Genomic DNA, 19,435 nt, shown 5'->3' with positions numbered 1-19,435 from the left:
ATCAAGACCTGCAGTGTAAACGAGAGACGGCGGCAGAACTGCAGCTGATATAATGTGTGCTGTAGCACGATACTACGATATTTCTTCAAAAGCAGATCGTGGAGACATTTTTATCGTCCACGATCAAAAATCGTCATATCGCACACCCCTAACTTTATTAGCTCTTCGAATTAAATAAAACCTGAAATATCTACTCTGATTTCTACAGAGCCCTCCACTGGATGGATACTATGTCAAATAAACAAAGCCATGTAAAGAACCCACATTTATAATGCAAATAAAACTCTCACCCAGATATTCCATCAGCTGCTCTGCTGTAATTATCTCCATCATTGGTGGCAGCTTGACCTGCGCCAGAACCAGAGAAAAATCATTTTAAAAACAGTTTAAATGACAAAATTACCTATGGCCATATAGGTTACATTTACATTTCTTCGACAATGATGTTATGCAATATACACACATAAGGGTTATGGTGTTTAAATAGGCTGCTGTATCATCATAAATGCACTATGGGAAGAGATTTTTATCCAAAAAAAAAATAATAAAACAAAAAACATCTTAAAACCAGCCTCTTAAAAACAGCCTGAACGAGGCTATCATCTCCAGAAGATGTCAGTGGCTTTTAAAGCAGTCACAGCTGAACAACATAGTGCCTCTTTTTTCAAGATGAAAGACTGAGCACTGAAATAGCTCCTCGTGTGCCTGCCAACTCGCTGTCAAAGCCAATAATTAAATGTCATCTTTATAATGCAAATGAGTCCAGGGCTGAAAGCCAGAAGTTATTGGTGTGTCTGTAAAATAGCTGTTTCGAACCAAACCAAAATACTGGTATGGCTCTACAAATAAATGGCAAAGGGGATGTTATTTAAAAATATGGAGAAAGAGAGAGAAAAATCTGAAGGTGAAGACAAAATAAAAAAATTATTTCAAATCAATCCCAATCAACTCACTAGCTTCACTGCCAAAATACTATTACAAAACATTGTCAAATAAAAAGGAAAAAAAGTGTTTCAGTCATAATCACATTTTACGTCTTCATATTTTTACAGTTTGTTTAGCCAATTATGGACCATAGTTGTGGAACTGTGTGAATCTTGAGAAATCATAAAAAATGCATGCATGAGGTTTCATCACTCATGCTGCACGTTTAGACATTTTTTTATCGGCAGAAGTTAGACTTCTGTTGACTGGGGTAACCGCAAGGATACTGTACCATACCATCATCACTACATAGAATAAATATATTATTATAATTTATATTATTAGTAACTTTGTCAGACATGATGTCAACATGGCAGCGCTCATGGGGGGGCGACCCGCACTATGTAGAATAAAACACCTCCTGTGAGTGTACCTCATATTTATCAAATGCTGTCTTAAAAGTACTGTTCATTTACAAACGATCAACGTCTTAATGCACCTTTATTTAATGGCAGTGACAACACACAATACAAATATTTTTTTGTGCATTTGCACATCTATGACTTGGGTGGTACTGTGGGCTGTCAAACGAGCAGACTCTCATATTATTTACCTTCCAAGACAATAGCAGGACATTCATAATAGCCAGCAGCGGACACGGCCCGTTCTCGTTCTGTGTGATGATAGGCGTGTTCTCGTCCTTCCACTTTATCCACTTGATGTGGTACAACGACTGACCGGCCACCCTGTCTTTAGGACAGGGGATTTTGGTTCCCTCGGCCCCGTATTCACTCTGAATTGCCAAAGCCAGTCCCTTGTCCTCCAGTCCCTCGCTGTTGAGGTCTGAACTCGGGCAGGAGTTGAGGTTGGAGAAGGACTCCAGTGAATCAAAGCTGCGGGACCCCCCTGCGATGCTGGGCTCACTCCCACTCGGAGGACCCTCGGAAACGGTGTGATCGTTTGAATTCGAGCTCGCGGATTTTGCTTTGTCCGAGCTCAAACAAACAGACTTGGCCAGCTTCGTCGCTTCTTGCGTCCCTCCATCCAAACCGTCCGCTTGCACGTTACTGATGCCGGGCTGCTCTCCCGCGAGGTTGTTTACTAACTTTGAGGTGCCACCCTCCTTATTTCCAGCAGCGGTCGTCGGCGGTTCGTATCCCATCCCGTTGCTCAGCTGATCCGTTACAGACAGTGTCTCTGGTAAAACGCTCTTGCTCACAGTCTCAGCAGCATCTGATGTCGGTGTGCAGGGTGTAGCATTAGCACCGCTAGCACTTGCACAAGTACTCAAAGTCTCTCTCTTCTCGCAGACATCTTTCATTCCGCCCACTGTTTTGATATCCGCGGGGATAGCGGTGCACAAGACACTTCCTCCCGCGTCTCGATGAGGGTTTGCATTCTTCTCCATTTCGCTGAACGCATCGACGACAACTAGATGGCAAGCTCCAGTCTCAGCTCCGACGACGCCATGACATCTCCACCTCTGACGTCACTTATTTACCGAGTGAGTCCGGCTATAAACACAACCGCTACCCGTGTCTTATTACTTGCAGCTTGAAGCAACAGTTCACCCAAACTTGAGGATTATGTCAACGTTTACTCACCGATTTTTTGTTCCAAACCTGCCTGACTTTTTCTTACGTGAAGCACAAAAGAGATGTCAGGCAGTCAACGTTACAGAAAGTGAATGGAGAATGAGCCTGTCACATATTTTTGGTATTTCACCTAAAAAAGAAAGTCAAACGGGTTTGGAGTAAAATATTAGCAGAATGATGATGAAAAAGTAAGACATTTTAACGACTTCTGAAAGTCACACAAGCATTTACCCAATAACAGCATAATACATATTATATTGGTCATAAGTTAGTGTACTTGTTTTTGTATTACTGCAAAAAAAGTATAATTGTTATTTGGATCCCTGCTTACATCATCTTAATTAAACTGTGTGGATTTCTTCAGGTCTGCATAATGTAACTCTCTGTAGCTTCGTTTGTAGCTTAACCCCATTTTTGTTATTTATTTATTTTTTAAAATCGTTATTATCCATTATTTTGTATATTGTGTCAAAAGCTTAAAAATAAAAAAATAGATTTAGTTCGTTCATGAGAACATACACGTGACAGATTAATGTAATCTTTCGTGCATTTATGATTTCTCCTCACTATAAACATGCATTTCATAAACATCAAGCAGTATGTCCCGCAACAAACTCTTAGTAATGTTTCTATCCACCGCAAGATGGCAACATTGACTTAGATATTTTAATATTAAATCAATATATTATAGATATTATTTTCCCTTATATAACGCGAACGTGTACCGTTTAACTGTACAAATTTGTCCTCCAAACAAAGGACGTTTTTTAAGGACGTTCTCGTTTATAAAAGCGATCTGTAAAGGACCTATTTTTATCCTGAAAGTGCAAAAACGTTTCTGTTAAGGTTACAATTAACCGTTACGTTGTGTTACGGTTACACAAACATTTTGTATATTGAATGTCTGCATTGAGACTTAGCAGTGCTTGAGGAAAATGCAAATTGCAGGGTTTTTATTATTATTATTATTTGTTGTTGTTTTTTGTTTTCAAATTCAGTGTAAGGCAAGGAAAGAAAACTACCACTACTGTCTTTAATGACAAGATGCATAGATAAATTAGAATGGCAATTTGGCAATGACATACAAACTAAAATGATTAAGTATTAAGAACTTGGCATGAGAAAGGATCTCAATGAACGACAACCAATGTTAATTATATTTTGAAATAGCTGTCATATTGTCCTCCAGTTTAATATACTCCATTAAGTTCAACACAAGTCTCATAGACATCCTATGCTTTTCAGTACTGTAGTTGTGAGAGGGAGTGGGCGTGGCTTTCGCTCTGCCTGCGCCTGACGTCAGGCCGTTGGAGACAAGCTGCACAGCAGCAGCCGTCACACACACACACACACACTCAGTCACTCAGCGAGGGCGACTGCGCCTTTAAGACCCGCAAAACTAACAGCCAAACCAGCTTCGGTGTCAATGTGCGAGCGATGAATTTACTCGATATGGTTTTGTTCAAACTCTTGATGCTTTTATACTGCTTAAGCGACACCAAAGGTAAGTGGGTTTTGCTTTATTTTTGGAAAAAGTGACGGTTAATCGGATTGTGCTTTAGCTGAAGTGAGCTAGTAAGAGAGGGGTGAACATAGAGAGTATGAGTGCGGAAGTGAAACTAAACGCTAAAATACACAACATTTACAGTTAAACACGTGGAAAATGAGGTTTGTTCACATTACATAACAGCATTATTAATAGACAGTGTGGTGAGGAGTTTTCATAATGACTTTGAGTGGGATATTTCTGGAGAATGACAATAAATGTCCTAGCTAGCTGTCAAAGACAGCCCGGCTAACGTTAGCTAACTTAACGAGTGGATTCACGAGTGAAGTTATCAGGAGTGGAGATCGATAATAAAGTCATTGAAATTATATGTTTCTGTCCTGTTTGCATTCTTGCTTTATTCCAGGAGTGCGCAATGATTGCGAGAGTTGGTGTTAGGGGGGAAAAAACATGAGGGCGAAATGAAAGACACTAACGTTAAGTTACACACCTTTAATGTTTTTTTCCACACGAGTGTCGTTGCTAGTCTAGGTCACTTTTTTTTTTTTTTACTTGAGAGTTTGTACATGTTTTCATAAATTACTGAAAGTGTATCAAAAAGTATAAATAAAAAAACTTCCTAGAATGTATTAAGCTGACTGTTTAGTCTGTAGTCTTAGGCTTAGTCTGTAGTAACTATTGTTTACTAACAATAGAAGTCTGTTGCAAGTCTCCCTTTAGATGGATAAGCATGGCTTTGTGTGGTCACAGAGCTTCTGCAGACACTTCAAGAAATTAATTTCACCGTAGATTGTTGTACACTGTCCATTAGGTGAAGTTAAGTTCTCTTCTGAAACAGTAAACAAACTGTGCCTGCCTTCCTTGTTGTCTGACAGGAAGTGATGATATTAGAGTAACTTAGTGCTTTGAGATTTATCTCTGTCTTAATCACTATCGGTCTTCCTTTCTTTCCTCATTTTAAATTTCTGCTACTTCACAGCCAAGCTAATTCTGAAGAAGATTTCTATTTTGATCTGTTTGTTTGCATTAGTATTTTCATACTTAATAAAGTTCATTGGGCAATGACCTGACTTATCAGGATGAAATTCTGTGGATTCCTTTATTAGTAAGCGTTCTTGACAGTTCAGCTTTGTTAAGGGACCTGTTTTGGCTCAGCTGAGTTTGTTGCTGTGGGATTTTAGGTTTTCCAGAGTATTTGGTGCATTTTTCTCCCCTTAATGTCACTGATTGCTGAGAGGGTCTCACATTCTCAATCTTTGAGATTTGCCCTTTTTTTATTTGGACAAGTATCTAAGATCCCATTAAATATTGATTTATTTTTATTTACTTTTTCATTAATGCATAGAGAAAAAAAGGAAAGCTTTATTCATGTTTATTTTTTAGCAGTTTTAGGATTTGTTTACACTTCTAGTTTGTTTCTCTTTTGGTTCCAAATGAAAAAGTAAATGATATTTTTAGTCCTGGTTGGCTTAGCGTTCACACTGTCATTTTTAACACTGAACCTTAAGATACCAAAGGCATAAGGACACAGTCACCTGATTGGATGTCTTTTATGGTGTATATTTTTTGTGTGTACATATGGTGGTATGACAGTTTTTACCAGCTAATGGTAGTTCACACTATAACAAGAACCACACTAAATCAGAGTTCATTTTAATTGAATCAAACCTGCCAAATGTGAACACGCCCTTAGATGAATCATAAACAAATTGATTTAATTTCTCAATATTTGGGCCACATTGTTCCTTTTTATGTTTAGCATCCATTTTGAGGTGGCTCTTTGTTGCTTTTGTTAGCCAGCTGTGAAAACACACAGAGCTTTGCTGACATCCCTTTAGGCTCGAATATCAGCTCAAACATGTTGTTGTATGCCTGCAACATCATCAACATCAGTGAGCTGTTTTGCATCAGCCTTTTGAGTTTTCTTTCATAGTGGATAAAGACAGAAGGTAACTGATATGGTCCGTGTCCATACGTAGTACTGTCTGGTGTAGATTAATGGTGTCTGTGTACACTCTTAAAAATAAAGGTGCTTCAAAAGGTTCTTCAAGCGATGCCATAAAATAACCATTTTTGATTCCACAAAGAACCATTCAGTCAAAATGTCTTTAAAGAACCATCTCTTCCTTCCTTTTTTTTATAATTTTATAATCTTTCACCACAAATAACCTTTTGTGAAACAGATCTTCAGATGTTAAAGGTTCTTTATGGAACCATTTAGACAAAAAGGTTCTTCTATGGCATCGTGAAGCATCTTTATTTTTAAGAGTATGCTGTGGGAAGTTGATGGAGATTACACCACCCAGTGATGAAACTGTTTGTTATTGAGCAACTTGAATACTCCCCCAACATTCAAGCCAGTTGAAAAGCAAGTCAACTATGCACAAATGCAAATGCTTTTGTAAGACAGATTGCAATATTATGTGATTCTGGTTGTTTTCATGTGGTTTGCAGCTTCTTCAATTTACTAGATGTATCCTCCTACAAAAACGCCTTCTTGTATGATGTGCCCATGGTCTAGCTTTAACAGTCACCAGAGAAAATTGTCTTATGCTGGTAAATACAACTTACATTTGATGCTGATTTTTTAGTTGTAAATGATGTGAGTGAGAAGAATGAACTGTCTGACCTAAATTCTTTTTATTGTTCTCTGGAACTATGTTTGGAAGCACGTATGTGGAAAATTTCTCACATTTAACCACCAAAACAAAAATATGAGGTGCAAAATTTTAATGTGATTGTGACGGATGCAGTTTCACTGCAAGAGTGTAATAGTTTGGTTTTTTTTTGGGCAAAATATCCGATCGAAAAAAAATATATTGTTGCGACTTCATCAGAGCAATGGGTAGAACACAGATTTACAGAGCAAACGGGTTCATCGCCAATGCTTGTCACAGACAACAATGGGCTTTCATGTAATAAGGCTTTTGAATGGAACATGGAAATGAAAGAAAAAGTATCAGTTCGTGTCTGACAGAGCAAAGAGTTTATTCACAATTCAGATGTGTATTGTTTTCAGATTAGGTTTAAGTAATGTTTATTTAAAATATGGTACCTTTGTGTTGTATTCTTTTCTCTGGGGCTCTAAGGTTGTCTTGCTCATACTTCTGCGAAATGAGCAAGCTGCATCTTGGAACAAATCTGTGCATTTTCACATTTTTTATGTTTAACTTTGGTGCTATTTTTACCAAAGGCTAGATATGAATAATAAATAACTGAAAGCAGTTGACTGATAACCACCTCTCTCAGACCAGTGCTATTAGCACTATATTTTTTGTAGGGTTGCTTTGTTATAAGAGGTTTTATATAAAAAAAAAAAAAATCATTGTTTTGTCCATCATAATGTTGTTTTTTATTATTTTAGTCATGGCTTGAAGGTTTATGTCATGGTGAGGAAAGTAGTTACCATGCAGTGAATTCACATCACCGCTAAAACTGATTTATACTACCTCCAAATTATGAATCGAAGCAGTGATGTGCTGTGTTCTGCACTCTATTTTGGCTGAAGATGAGCAAAAACACATGCACATGCTTAACATCACCTTATATTCAGTCAACTGATGTTTTCACAGAAAGGCGATCCTGTGTTTGTGTTTTGAGAACCCAAAAATGAAACTCCCAAAAGAAAAAACTTTTTTTAGTATCATTTCCTCTCAGGCTGCAGGGTGTCCCTCTCTGGTTTTCACTTTGCAGCTCTCCAAACCCCCACAGTCAGCACAAATGATGCCCATTACTCAGAGTCCGAATTGTTTTAAATTTTAATTTATTTACTTGTTAAAGCGATTGCAAGAATGTATTACCATCTAGAGAAAGTTTTGATCACGACATCTAGTGTTATAACCAAAATATATGACAGTGCCATCTTCTGCAAAATGAAACTTTCCAATGCCAGCGTTAATTAACTTGTATCATCATTCAGTCGGCCAAATGCTTTAAGATATGGATTGCTGTGTGCAGTTATATTAAATAGTTATTCTGTTTTGATCTGTCAAAGGAAGGCCAGAGCAGTTTGTCATATAGGGTAAACGTACCTATTAAGCTCACCAAAATCTACATTGAGACATTTTTAGTGCACAAGATATTGGTTTCAGTACAAAAAGTTATGTTAAAATAAAATATTAATCTCTCGCAAAAATATTTAATTTTATTTTAAATGACAAAAGCATTTCAATTAATATATACATAATTAAATTCAAAAAGTCCGGCTGTGCTTAATAGGGATATTTTTATACCTTTTAAGCACACCCCTGTTCCCATTAAGCTCACATCATATTTTATCAAAAATTCTTGTTTATTTTAAGGAAAATGTAAGAATAATTGTAAATATATTTGTTGAAGGTACAAAGTCAATCACAAAAAAAACAGAAACACTAGAATCATCAACAAGGCATTCAAGTCGATCAGCTATATATTCATAGTGAAGTCATTTAAGCACATTGCAACATCAAGGCTAGTCCACGTTCAGCCAAGTAACACGCATTCAAAAATCAAATTAAACAAACCAATAAAACATTTAATTGGGTGTTCAAACAGTTGGGTGTTCGGTGCCTTGCTCAGGGGTGTATTGAGGGTGGAGAGAGCGCTGGACATTCACTCCCCCCACCTACAATCCCTGCCAGCCCAAGACTCGAACCCGCAACCTTTGGATTACGAGTCCGACTCTCTAACCATTAGGCCACGACTTCCCTAAGGGATAGTTCACCCTACAGTTTACTTCTGTCATTATTTACTCACTCAGGTATATATTAACAAACATATCAATTGGTTAAGACATCAAGTAGGATAATAAATAATTTTTTTTCTTTTTATAATCTGATCTCAAAAATGGAAGTGTGCTTAATGGGTACATGAGCTTAATAGGTATGTTAATTGCCACTTGAAAACAGGTGATGGAGATTTATTAATAATCACAGAACCGGCTTTACTGACGAGATGCGCACGACAATCGCAAGCGAGCTCTCGTGCAGCCCTAATTACAAGCAATGTAACATCCAGTGTAGTCAGTCCCAAGCTGTTGCGGCGTTGTAGACACGGTGTAAGGCAAATCGTGTCAATCCAAATGTAAGTAGGGCTGGGTATCGTTCAAAAATTTTCGATACCGGTTCCTGAACGATACTTTTTTCGATATCAGTTTTAATAAGATTACATTATCTCAAAAAAATATTTTTTAATGTTGATATTTGTACAGACTCAAAGGCTCATCTCCTGAGCCACTGCACAAAGGAACAAAATATATCCAACACAATAAATAAATAATTTTAATAAAGTTCAAATTGTTTTCAGTTTACACATCTGTTAGGCTACGTTTACATTAGTGCGTGTTCATTTTAAAACACATCATCACTTCTAGGTTGTTAAAGACTTCAAGAAATTTAAAATCTTCATCCACTTTCATAAGTGGGTGTTTTATTTTCTTTCACCATATGTTTTATTGTTATTAAATTCTGGTGTAGTATGTCTAATTATTTGAATGCATAAAAACAACTTTAGTTTATTTAAATTTATTCTTAAAATAGCCTAATGAAAGGTTTTATTTTTCCTCAGAAATTCTGTGTTCTGTATCTGGTTTTCAAATGAAGACATAAAACATTAATTTAATTTCTTTAAATTATTTAAAATCAAAGTTTATTTATTTTGGCAAACAAAGGGGGTTTACTATTAAAATAAAAAAATGGAATAACTGTTGTGTGATAATTTCTAAAAAAAAATAATAATAAAGTTTTAATAATTTTAATAGTAGCCTAGTAGTAGCAGTATGTACTGTCCGCTGAACAATATTAATATATTTCTGCCGCAGTGTCTTCCAAGTGAAACCGAACTTTTATTTTGACGGGTTGCCTGGAATACCTTTACAGTTCTGTGTGTATATGATATGACGCTAGTTTTACTCGAATCAAACGGTAAAATGCTCATTAATTGACTCTCACAGCAGTTCTGGAGATGTTGTTCATGTGTTTATGTCCTCATTTAGTGAGACGGCAGACTCTGAAATCACCGCGAGTGTCACGCGAGCTTCAGTCTGTGTCAAGTAAGCGAAACTGCGCGATACAGAGAGCGGACTGCTCCGTGCGCTCCCGAAACGCTCTTGCGGAAGTCAAACACTGATCTATCAGCGCCGCGCCGCTTCTAGTCAAACACACCTAGTGCTGCAGGATTATTGGCTCACTGACGGTGATGAGATTAACCCCTTAGGTATCGAAATTTGGTACCGAACGACAAGACGTTTTTCGATACTCTGTGGTATCGAGGCTATTCGGTCGGTGCCTAAAAAGTATCGAACTCGATACCCAGCCCTAAATGTAAGAAATTTTATTTTCCTACATTTCCAAATGTAGGAAAATAAAACAACCTCAATAGAATGGCGCCAAAGAGGCCATTGCAGCAAATACAGTACATTTACAATTTTATCAAAAGCGACTTACAAATGAGGACAATAGAAGCAATCAAAATAGAATTAGAATAGAGCGTGCTAGAGCTAGAGGGTCAAATAAAGATAAACAAAGATATACAGTAGTATGCAGCAATTTTAAAATATACAGTAAGTCTCTGTATGTAGGGTCTGACGTCACAGAAAATTCCCATGATGCAAAGGGTATTAGTTATTTACTGTAAAGGGAATTTGCAGTATTATACTGGGTGATATACAGTAAATAACTATAGAAATTACAGAAATGTCTTAACAGTGTAGTCTAGACCTTGGCATAAGAAAAAATAATGTCTCTATGCTATTAAACACCCACCAACAACTGCCCACAGCTTGGGTTCAAGACAAAAACTGATTTGTTCAAAATCTTCTACCATGTCTGACCAGTAGTTCACCCATGGGTTTGAATCAAACTTTATTGCTATGATGCACTGGGCAAAATACAGGGTTGGTCTTTATGAAGAACATTTTGACATAACGTTTTTCATTTTTAGAGAGGGTTTTTGTAGGATGGTATTAAAATGATACTTGAGCTAGACCAATCCAATTCCAGAAGCCCTGTAATTCTTTATGTGCTTTGAATCCCTTTCTGCCTTGTCTCTTCATACCCTTTGAAAGTCTTAACGGTAAGTCTGAGTTTGCATTTGTCATTTGTCACAAGTGTGGTTTCTCCACAGAGCCCTGTCTATAATCTCTATGACGTAGGCTGAAGGAACGCGAGTATAAAGGTCACAGGCCCTCTGTGAACCCTGCCATAGCAAATCATGAGCCAAGCTGTTTCCACTTCCTGTAATTTTCTGACTGTGTACCACCCAGTTCCACTTCACGCTTCAGTGTTTAGGGATATACTAAGATTTTAGTGACATACTGATTGTGATTTTCAGTGGAATGTTTCAACCTGCATTCATCTTGTGTCCTCTATTAAATTGGTTCAGTCAGTAGTGTTGGTGGCATTATGAAATTCACACAACCTGATAATGTTCTAAATTCACTATTCTTGTATTATTGTGTTGGGTGAGCTGAGAAATAGAGTTGTTGTGCATCATTGTGTTCTGAACAGAAAACTCAAAGCTCTTAGTGACCTTTTTATAGGTGCAAACAGTGGAGAGGAAACTGGCTGTGATGTATGTTTGTTTATTTATTTATTTTTCTGTTGAAAGGCTTGAGTAGTGATATGAACAGACAGGTTCATGATTTACATTTTGTGTTGATGAATGTTCATAAAATTAGGACTTGAACGTAGACATCTCTGTTGCCTCAAAGTGGTTCCAAAAGTGGGTGAGACTTTCTTTGTAACAATCAAAGTGATTAATTTGTTGTTTTTTAAAGAAATCAATTGCCTACTCTTTATTTAGCAAGGGATGCAATTGATCAGAAGTGGCAATAAAAAATTTTTTAATTGTTGATAAATCTTATTTCTTCTCATCAAGCCCAAATTGTTGAACGATGTGTGCTATATAGGGCTGGGTGATATATTGCATGCGGATCTCATCAGGAAAGCCGGTTCCTTTATTAGCGCTAAATCTCCATCACCTGTTTTCAAATGGAGCGGCATTTAATACACAGAGCCGTAGTTCACTGACAAGCTACGCAATATCGCTTTCATTATTGCTGATATATCGTCTTCGATAATTAACGCGATATTGCGTAGCTTGTCAGTGAACTACGGCTCTGTGTATTAAATGCCGCTCCATTTGAAAACAGGTGATGGAGATTTAGCGCTAATCAAGGAACCGGCTTTGCTGACGAGATGCGGATGAGAATCGTATGCGATTAATTGCACAGCCCCAGTCTAAGATACTGTTAATTGAATACTCCCTGATGGATTTTTCAAAGATTATACTACATTTTACAAGAAAATACTATTTCGTTCTTTCTGCTTTGAAATTTCTCCTTTATTCAGTGTGTTACTTGCCTTTGTAATTATTTGAGAAATTTGAGAATTTCTGACTGAATTTTTTCTACACCAATTTTTTCAGTCTATTATGGCAGCAGTAACCATTGAAAATAAATTTGCTTATTTGTCGAACAACAAACTAAAGTTTTGAGCATTTCCCATCTGGATGTCAAATGAGAGCAGCTCAGTTTAACAAAACGGAGTTCAGCTGATTATAGATGGGATGCAAAGGTGGCTGGAATAAAAGATGTGTAATCACAGGCTGTTGCAAGTACTGTGGATGTAGAATATAAAAACATGTAAATAACTTTCAGTTTGCCGTTCACTGCTATTTTTGACAGCTAAACTTTTCCATCATCTGTAGTGTTCAGGCTCTTCACTCTTCTCATCCAGTGGTGTTGTGTGTTACTTCTGACAGCTCTGCGGTTATCTTTGTGTGGGAGTCCGAAGCTTTTGTCCTCACATGTGGGGTAATTTAGGCAGAAATGAGGCAGCTCTTGTTTGTGCCTGTACAAAAGAGCTCAGTGTCTACCCTCCTTTCACAGAGTCACGCCTTTCTCTATGTGTCTATGCATTCTGAAAAGCCTCTGAGTTTCTCATTTACCCTGAACAACTGTATATATATATATATATATATATATATATATATATATATATATATATATATATATTTGTCATCTATAAATACGTCTCTGTACAGGCCTATCCTGGACATACCTACAACTCGTATTTGTCCACTGCAGTGGAAGGGATCTAAATGAAGACTTTGCATTGTCAACCTAAACTTCATACTTAATGCTTTACCCAGTTCCCTTGTCACATCCTCCTCCTGATATACAGAGTCTGTCATATAAACAACCAGTCAGTAATTATACTAATTTTAATCTACATTTATATTTCGTACTTGTTTATTTTGTTGTGTTCATCCACAAAGACACTGGAAGAGAGATACATAATAGTACTAGCAGTGCTTGAAGTGGGTCGGTACTAGGGATGTCAACGATTAATCGACGATCGATTAATTGTCAATAAGCGATGTAATCGATAAGAGCTATCGATGGTCGATTAAGCAGTTTAATTTTGGGGTACGTGCGGCTCATGTAAAACACGTGCAAAAGTCTGTGAGTGACGGTCTTACACAAAAATTATTTACTAATGTACAAACTACGCTTTTAATGTGATCCAAACTTTAAAAGTAGCCTACAGTAAAACAGATACAATACAAAGTTATTTTGTATTGAAATGTAGTAATAAGTCATGTTCAATTATAATTTCCCTAGACAATTGTTGCATATCGGGCACTTCGCTTTGACAGGGCTGCGTGCACGTGAGCAGGACAGATACAATAGGCTATTCATTCATACAACTTGTTAATTCGTTCCTACGACATATTAATTTGTGGCCACTGTCCAGGTTTCATTAATTTGTTCCCTAGAAAACCCATGAATTTAAATGCGGGATCAATTTAAGTCATAGTAGCAAATTCTTAATTCATGGCCACGAAATCTTTAATTTCCCCCCACATGTTTACCAAAGTAAGAGATGCGAAAACAGTGATTAAAACAACAATAAAATAAACCTGCGAATCTAGAGGGTGAGACAGTGAGGATTTGGGAAAAGAAACAATAAATAATATTAAATAAATCTGGCAAAACAGCCGCGTATGGCTTGATTTTAAATGTATGCGCTCGAACGGCATGAATCCAAAAGCATGCTCGCGATGTAACATTTGCCTGCTAACCAATTATTTCTCTTATTAACAAACTTTGTACCTCACTTGTGTCCTAATACTCGCATTAAAATGGGTAACAGTGTGTTTTGCCGTTGCAACGCCGGTGGTTTTGGAAACGGACCACTGACCGCACGTCACAGCCCCACGTGCCGTACTTGAGTTTGGGATCATTTTATTTTAAATCCCGATAATGTCAATTGCAAACATTGCAACAATGTTTTAAAATAAAACAACGAGCAACATGAAACCATTTAAAAAGGCGCATTCAGCGGTCTCTGTGACAGAATATGAAACAGCCCACAAAGTATAATGATCCCGTGCGTAATTACGGCGCGCTCTCTTCATTTTATCAAATGATTATAATCCCATCCATTCATTTTACAATCCTGCTACTAGCATTTTACTTGGACTAAAAACCCCTTTCATTCGGGTGAGGACACTGGTGTTTTGAGTGGCATTTGCACATCCTGTCATGCCGGTGACCATATGCTACTGCAATAGACGCATTTTGCAGTATTAAGGTTAACGATTAATCGATTAATTGATTGTTAATTTAAATGACGATCGATTGTGGAAATGATCGAAAATTGACATCCCTAATCGGTACTCACCGGTACACAGTACCGGTGAGTACCGATTAGGGATGTCAATTTTCTACACCTGCACTTCTATATTTTAGCCTTTAGAGTACCTGCATTTTTTTGTGCGTACCGGCACTTCTGACATGTTGCCGGTACTCAGAGTAAAATCGTCAGGGTCTGGGTGATTAGACTATATGATCCCATATATGATTAGAAATGATATAGAAACAATGTAAATCACACTACCCAGGCGGGATCACCTCTCATCTCGACCAATCACGTGAATGAACGCAAGCAGAGTCGGTCTACTTCATTGTGTGGTGCGCGGGGTAGTAGAATAATAATTAATTATTGATTACTAATTTGAATCAGTACTTTATAACGAAAATCATATCTTAAAATGAAAAGAAGCAGGCTTTTGCAATCACATCATTTTAAACTGTAAACTCCTGGAAAATCCAAGGATCCAGTGAACGAATTCAAACAGTAAGCTCAAAACAGCGCTAATGCAGAGAAAACACGTCTGATTTCATCAGCGATTATGGAGAGAATAGTGACTCGTGTCCAGATGTCAGTAAAATTATTATTTTCAGCATGTATTTGGCTTAAAAGGAAGAGTGTTTTATAATGAACGCTGATTATGCAGTGGTCAGAGAATTAGCGATTCTGAATTGATCCGTATATTAAAGGCAGGAGATTTAGTGGTCTTTGGTGTCTCTCTGTGGTCCTGTTTGGTATCGCAGCTTGACTTGTGCTAATTTGTATTGAAAAGTTTTATTTATTGATTGATTGATTGTGGCACTATACATGCATTGTGAATTATTAAAAGGTACTTATTTATTTAATATAAATAAATAAATAAATGGGGGGGGGGGGGGGTGAGTACTGGCACCTTTTTTCTCCACTTCAAGTACTGAGTACTAGTATTCATTAACTCATTTTAACTAGTGTATTGTAGTCTTTCTTTTGATGTGGTGCTGTAGATTCAGCTCCACCACTGAACTGGAGCAGAAAATGCTGCTCTGTAGTGGACCAACTCACCCCTCTGCCTTAGCTAATAGAGCAAAATTGTCCCATTTGCTTCTGATAAAACATCACTTCCCTGTCATTACACCTTTATGCCTCTCATCAATGGTTCACTGGCTGACTCTAGTTCCAGGTAACAGGGCTAAAGATGAGCGGGCAAATTACTCAGTTTTTAAAACGCAAAGTGCCGAGTTGCTATGGAAACAATGCCAAAAGAGACCGTTGTCCATTAGTCCATAGTTCTAAGTGTCCTTGTCTCTTAAGACATGTGAAACGATGTCATTCAAGCCAACCTTGAAACAAGCTGTGCACTCAACATATTATCTTCTAAAGTTTGTGAGCTGCCTACATACATAGACACTATTTTAAGGCATTATAGGCTGACAGCAGCTCAAAAAACTTTAAGGAGAATTTGTGGACGTCATCTCTCTGCAAACGAATGCTGCACTTCGCATCTTTTTGAGGTTAAAAAACTCTGCTGTTAAAGTGCTTGAGCCAATCACAAAGCTCTGAAGGAGCTCTATGCCATTTAATTATAAGCCTGTGACATGTGACTCAATAATCTTGATTAGATTGTGGTAAGAAAACTAGTCAAATAGCACAGAAGCTCAGCTGTGTATTTAATGTAAAGGGCTAAAAAGAGAGGAACGAAGAGAAAAGATTTTGCCTTTTAGAGTGCGGTAGATAGGAGAGTTGGGGAGGTGGAGCACTAATGTGTGTGGAATTGAAATGAGTGTTGGAGCGTTCTTCTCCTCTGAGGCATTACTCCTGATTTCTGCTCTCTCTCTCTCTCTCCACAGCAAGATGAGAGGAGGATTTTATCACTGCTGTACAGGTGGACAAACAGTCTGCACTGATACTCTCAGCCAATAGACGCACACACACACACACACACTTTTTCAGCCTTCCTCCCACTCACTCTGCCAATTCTGCAGTTTGTTTCTGGCCTTGTTTTTTTATTTCTTTTATTACGGTTTTATCTCACAACCCGAGAATCTGTTAAGAATAGGAAAAGTGTCATCTTGCGATTTAGTGTTTTATGATTAAAGCTGTGCATCAGCTGCAAACCATCAGGTCTGGTGTCTCCCAACTTCTGTCAAAATTCATTCATTAGAAGATAAACAGAACCTGTTTGCTGAGAAAGCTGCCCTGCTGTTTACTACTTATTTGTTGTGTTTCTTAGGAAAGACACTGATTTTTCTCTTGAAATGACACTTGGTGGATGGCAGAATGTCATCTGGGAATTTAATTTCTTCTGCTTCTAAAATGTCTGCCATTTGAGAAGTATGAAGTATTGATAGTGTTGCAAATATGCATGTTTTATTCTTCTGTGATGGTCAAATATTTAATTTCATTGTTAAAAGGATAGTTCTCCATAAAATTTAAATTTTGTCCTTTTACCCACTTGTGGGACACAAAAAGAGAACACTGAAGGTTGTTAAAGGTGCACTTTTTTCTGTACAATCAAAGCAATAGTAGTCATGAGCTGTCAAGCTCTAAAACAGACAGAAAAGCTTTTTTTTTTCCATAGACTCATGCAGTGTATCATTCTTAAGTAGTGCAGCTATATGAAGCACAGCTTCACATCAAACTAAGCAGCTTTCTGTTGGTCAGTGTGGTATAATGCAGTGAAATCTGTCACTCTCATACAGAATTTCAGATTGTGTAGATTCCTGTTGAAATGACTGGTTTTCACCCATGAAAATTTGTCAAACAATAAATGTTTGAAGCCATACAGTACCTAAAACTGAGAAACTCTTGACTAGGTTTGGAACCAAATGAGGCTTGGTATTCGATACCAGGATTTTCATTTTTGGTTGCAGTACCCTTTTAACTAGTAGCCTCTGGCAGATGGAATTATAATTGACGTTAAAGCATTTTTGTGAACTTGCTGTATTCTCAATGTGCTCTGGTAAGCTTTTGAAAGCAGTTGAGAAACATTTGAGAAGGAAAAAAAAATGCTTCTCGATAGAACATGCAGCTTTACAGAGCTCTGAGCCAACTCTTGAACACTAGATTGCAGGAGTAATTGCCCTGTGACATTCAGTTTTTGTTGTACAGAGGCATAAATCAGTTCAGACCGTCTCCAGACATGACCTGTCAGTGCTGATGGCCCTCTTGCACAGACGTTATTCTGTTCTCAGAGTGAAAGGAGCCGCTCTATTCAAGACATTTTGGTGCTTTAGGCTTATTGTCATAGCAGACCTACATTTCACTGCTGGTTATACTCTGTATAATTGTGTATGTGACGAATAAAACTCTTGAAACATGGTTGGAGCCCAGGGGAGGTAGAGTTAAATTCAAAACAGGAAAGGGTGGTTCTCTGTAGGTTGTGTTGACTGATGGAAAGCCACTGTCAAAGTTCTTCCTCTGAAAGTATGTCAGCCAGAGGTTGGAGCGTCTTAGAAGTAGGGCTGGGTATCATTCAAAAATTTTCGATACCGATACCTTGAGTTCGATACCGGTTCCTGAACGATACCTTTTTCGATACCAGTTTTATGAAATCAGTTTTAATAAGATTACATTATCTCAAAAAACTATTTTTTTAATGTTGATATTTATACAGACTCAAAGCCTCATCTCCTGAGCCACTGCACAAAGGAACAAAATATATCCAACACAATAAATAAATAATTTTAATAAAGTTCAAATTGTTTTCAGTTTACACATCTGTTAGGCTACGTTTACATTAGTGTGTGTTCATTTTAAAACACATCAACATTTCTAGGTTGTTAAAGACTTTTACAAGAAATTTTAAATCTTCATCCACTTTCATAAGTGGGTGTTTTATTTTCTTTCACCATATGTTTTATTGTTATTAAATTCTGGTGTAGTATGTCTAATTATTTGAATGCATAAAAACAACTAAGTTTATTTAAATTTATTCTTAAAATAGCCTAATGAAAGGTTTTATTTTTCCTCAGAAATTCTGTGTTCTGTATCTGGTTTTCAAATGAAGACATAAAACATTAATTTAATTTCTTTAAATTATTGAAAATCAAAGTTTATTTATTTTGGCAAACAAAGGGGGTTTACCATTAAAATTAAAAAATGGAATAACTGTGGTGTGATCATTTCTAAAAAAAAATAATAATAAAGTTTTAATAATTTTAATAGTAGCCTAGCAGTATGTACTGTCCGCTGGACAATATTAATATATTTCTGCCGCAGTGTCTTCCAAGTTAAACCGAACTTTTATTTTGACGGGTTGCCTGGAATACCTTTACAGTTCTGTGTGTATATGATATGACGCTAGTTTTACTCGAATCAAACGGTAAAATGCTCATGAAGTGACTCTCACAGCAGTTCTGGAGATGTTGTTCATGTGTTTATGTCCTCATTTAGTTAGGCAGCAGACGCTGAAATCACCGCGAGCGTCACGCGCGCTTCAGTCTGTGTATAATAAACAAACTGTGCGATATAGAGAGCAGACTGCTCCGTGTGCTTTCGAAACGCTCTCGCGGATGTCAAACACTGATCAATCAGCGCCGCGTCACTTCTAGTCAAACACACCTAGTGCTGCAGGATTATTGGCTCACTGACGGTGATGAGATTAACCCCTTAGGTATCGAAATTTGGTACCGAACGACAAGACGTTTTTCGATACTCGGTGGTATCGAGGCAATTCGGTCGGTGCCTAAAAAGTATCGAACTCGATATCCAGCCCTACTTAGAAGTCATATTGTCTTATAGACTCTTTTATACATTGTCAGACTACATTGCCTTCTCCAAAATAAGCAGAGTATATA

The 19,435-nt window shown here is 37.4% G+C and overlaps 2 protein-coding genes across 5 annotated transcripts in view; one reads left to right on the top strand and one right to left on the bottom strand.

Annotated features, from left to right (window-relative positions):
• LOC306873125 (ubiquitin carboxyl-terminal hydrolase MINDY-2-like) overlaps positions 1-2,426 on the bottom strand; it is a 41,413-nt gene extending 38,987 nt beyond the window's left edge. For all 3 annotated transcript variants that reach the window (XM_079422178.1, XM_079422176.1, XM_079422177.1), the window contains exons 1-2: positions 1,538-2,426; positions 291-348 (exon numbers count right to left, since the gene is read on the bottom strand). In XM_079422178.1, the coding sequence (XP_079278304.1) occupies positions 291-348; positions 1,538-2,332 (853 nt within the window). In that variant the 5' untranslated portion in view covers positions 2,333-2,426. The remainder of the gene's footprint in view (positions 1-290; positions 349-1,537) is intronic.
• A 1,444-nt stretch (positions 2,427-3,870) lies between these two features.
• Positions 3,871-19,435, top strand: part of LOC306873113 (disintegrin and metalloproteinase domain-containing protein 10-like) — a 65,136-nt gene continuing 49,571 nt past the window's right edge. For both annotated transcript variants that reach the window (XM_079422155.1, XM_079422154.1), the window contains exon 1: positions 3,871-4,023. In XM_079422155.1, the coding sequence (XP_079278281.1) occupies positions 3,957-4,023 (67 nt within the window). In that variant the 5' untranslated portion in view covers positions 3,871-3,956. The remainder of the gene's footprint in view (positions 4,024-19,435) is intronic.

The sequence above is a fragment of the Barbus barbus genome (genome assembly GCF_936440315.1).
Source record: "Barbus barbus genome assembly, chromosome: 1".
NCBI lineage: Eukaryota > Metazoa > Chordata > Actinopteri > Cypriniformes > Cyprinidae > Barbus > Barbus barbus.
This window is presented reverse-complemented; position numbering and strand designations above follow the sequence as displayed.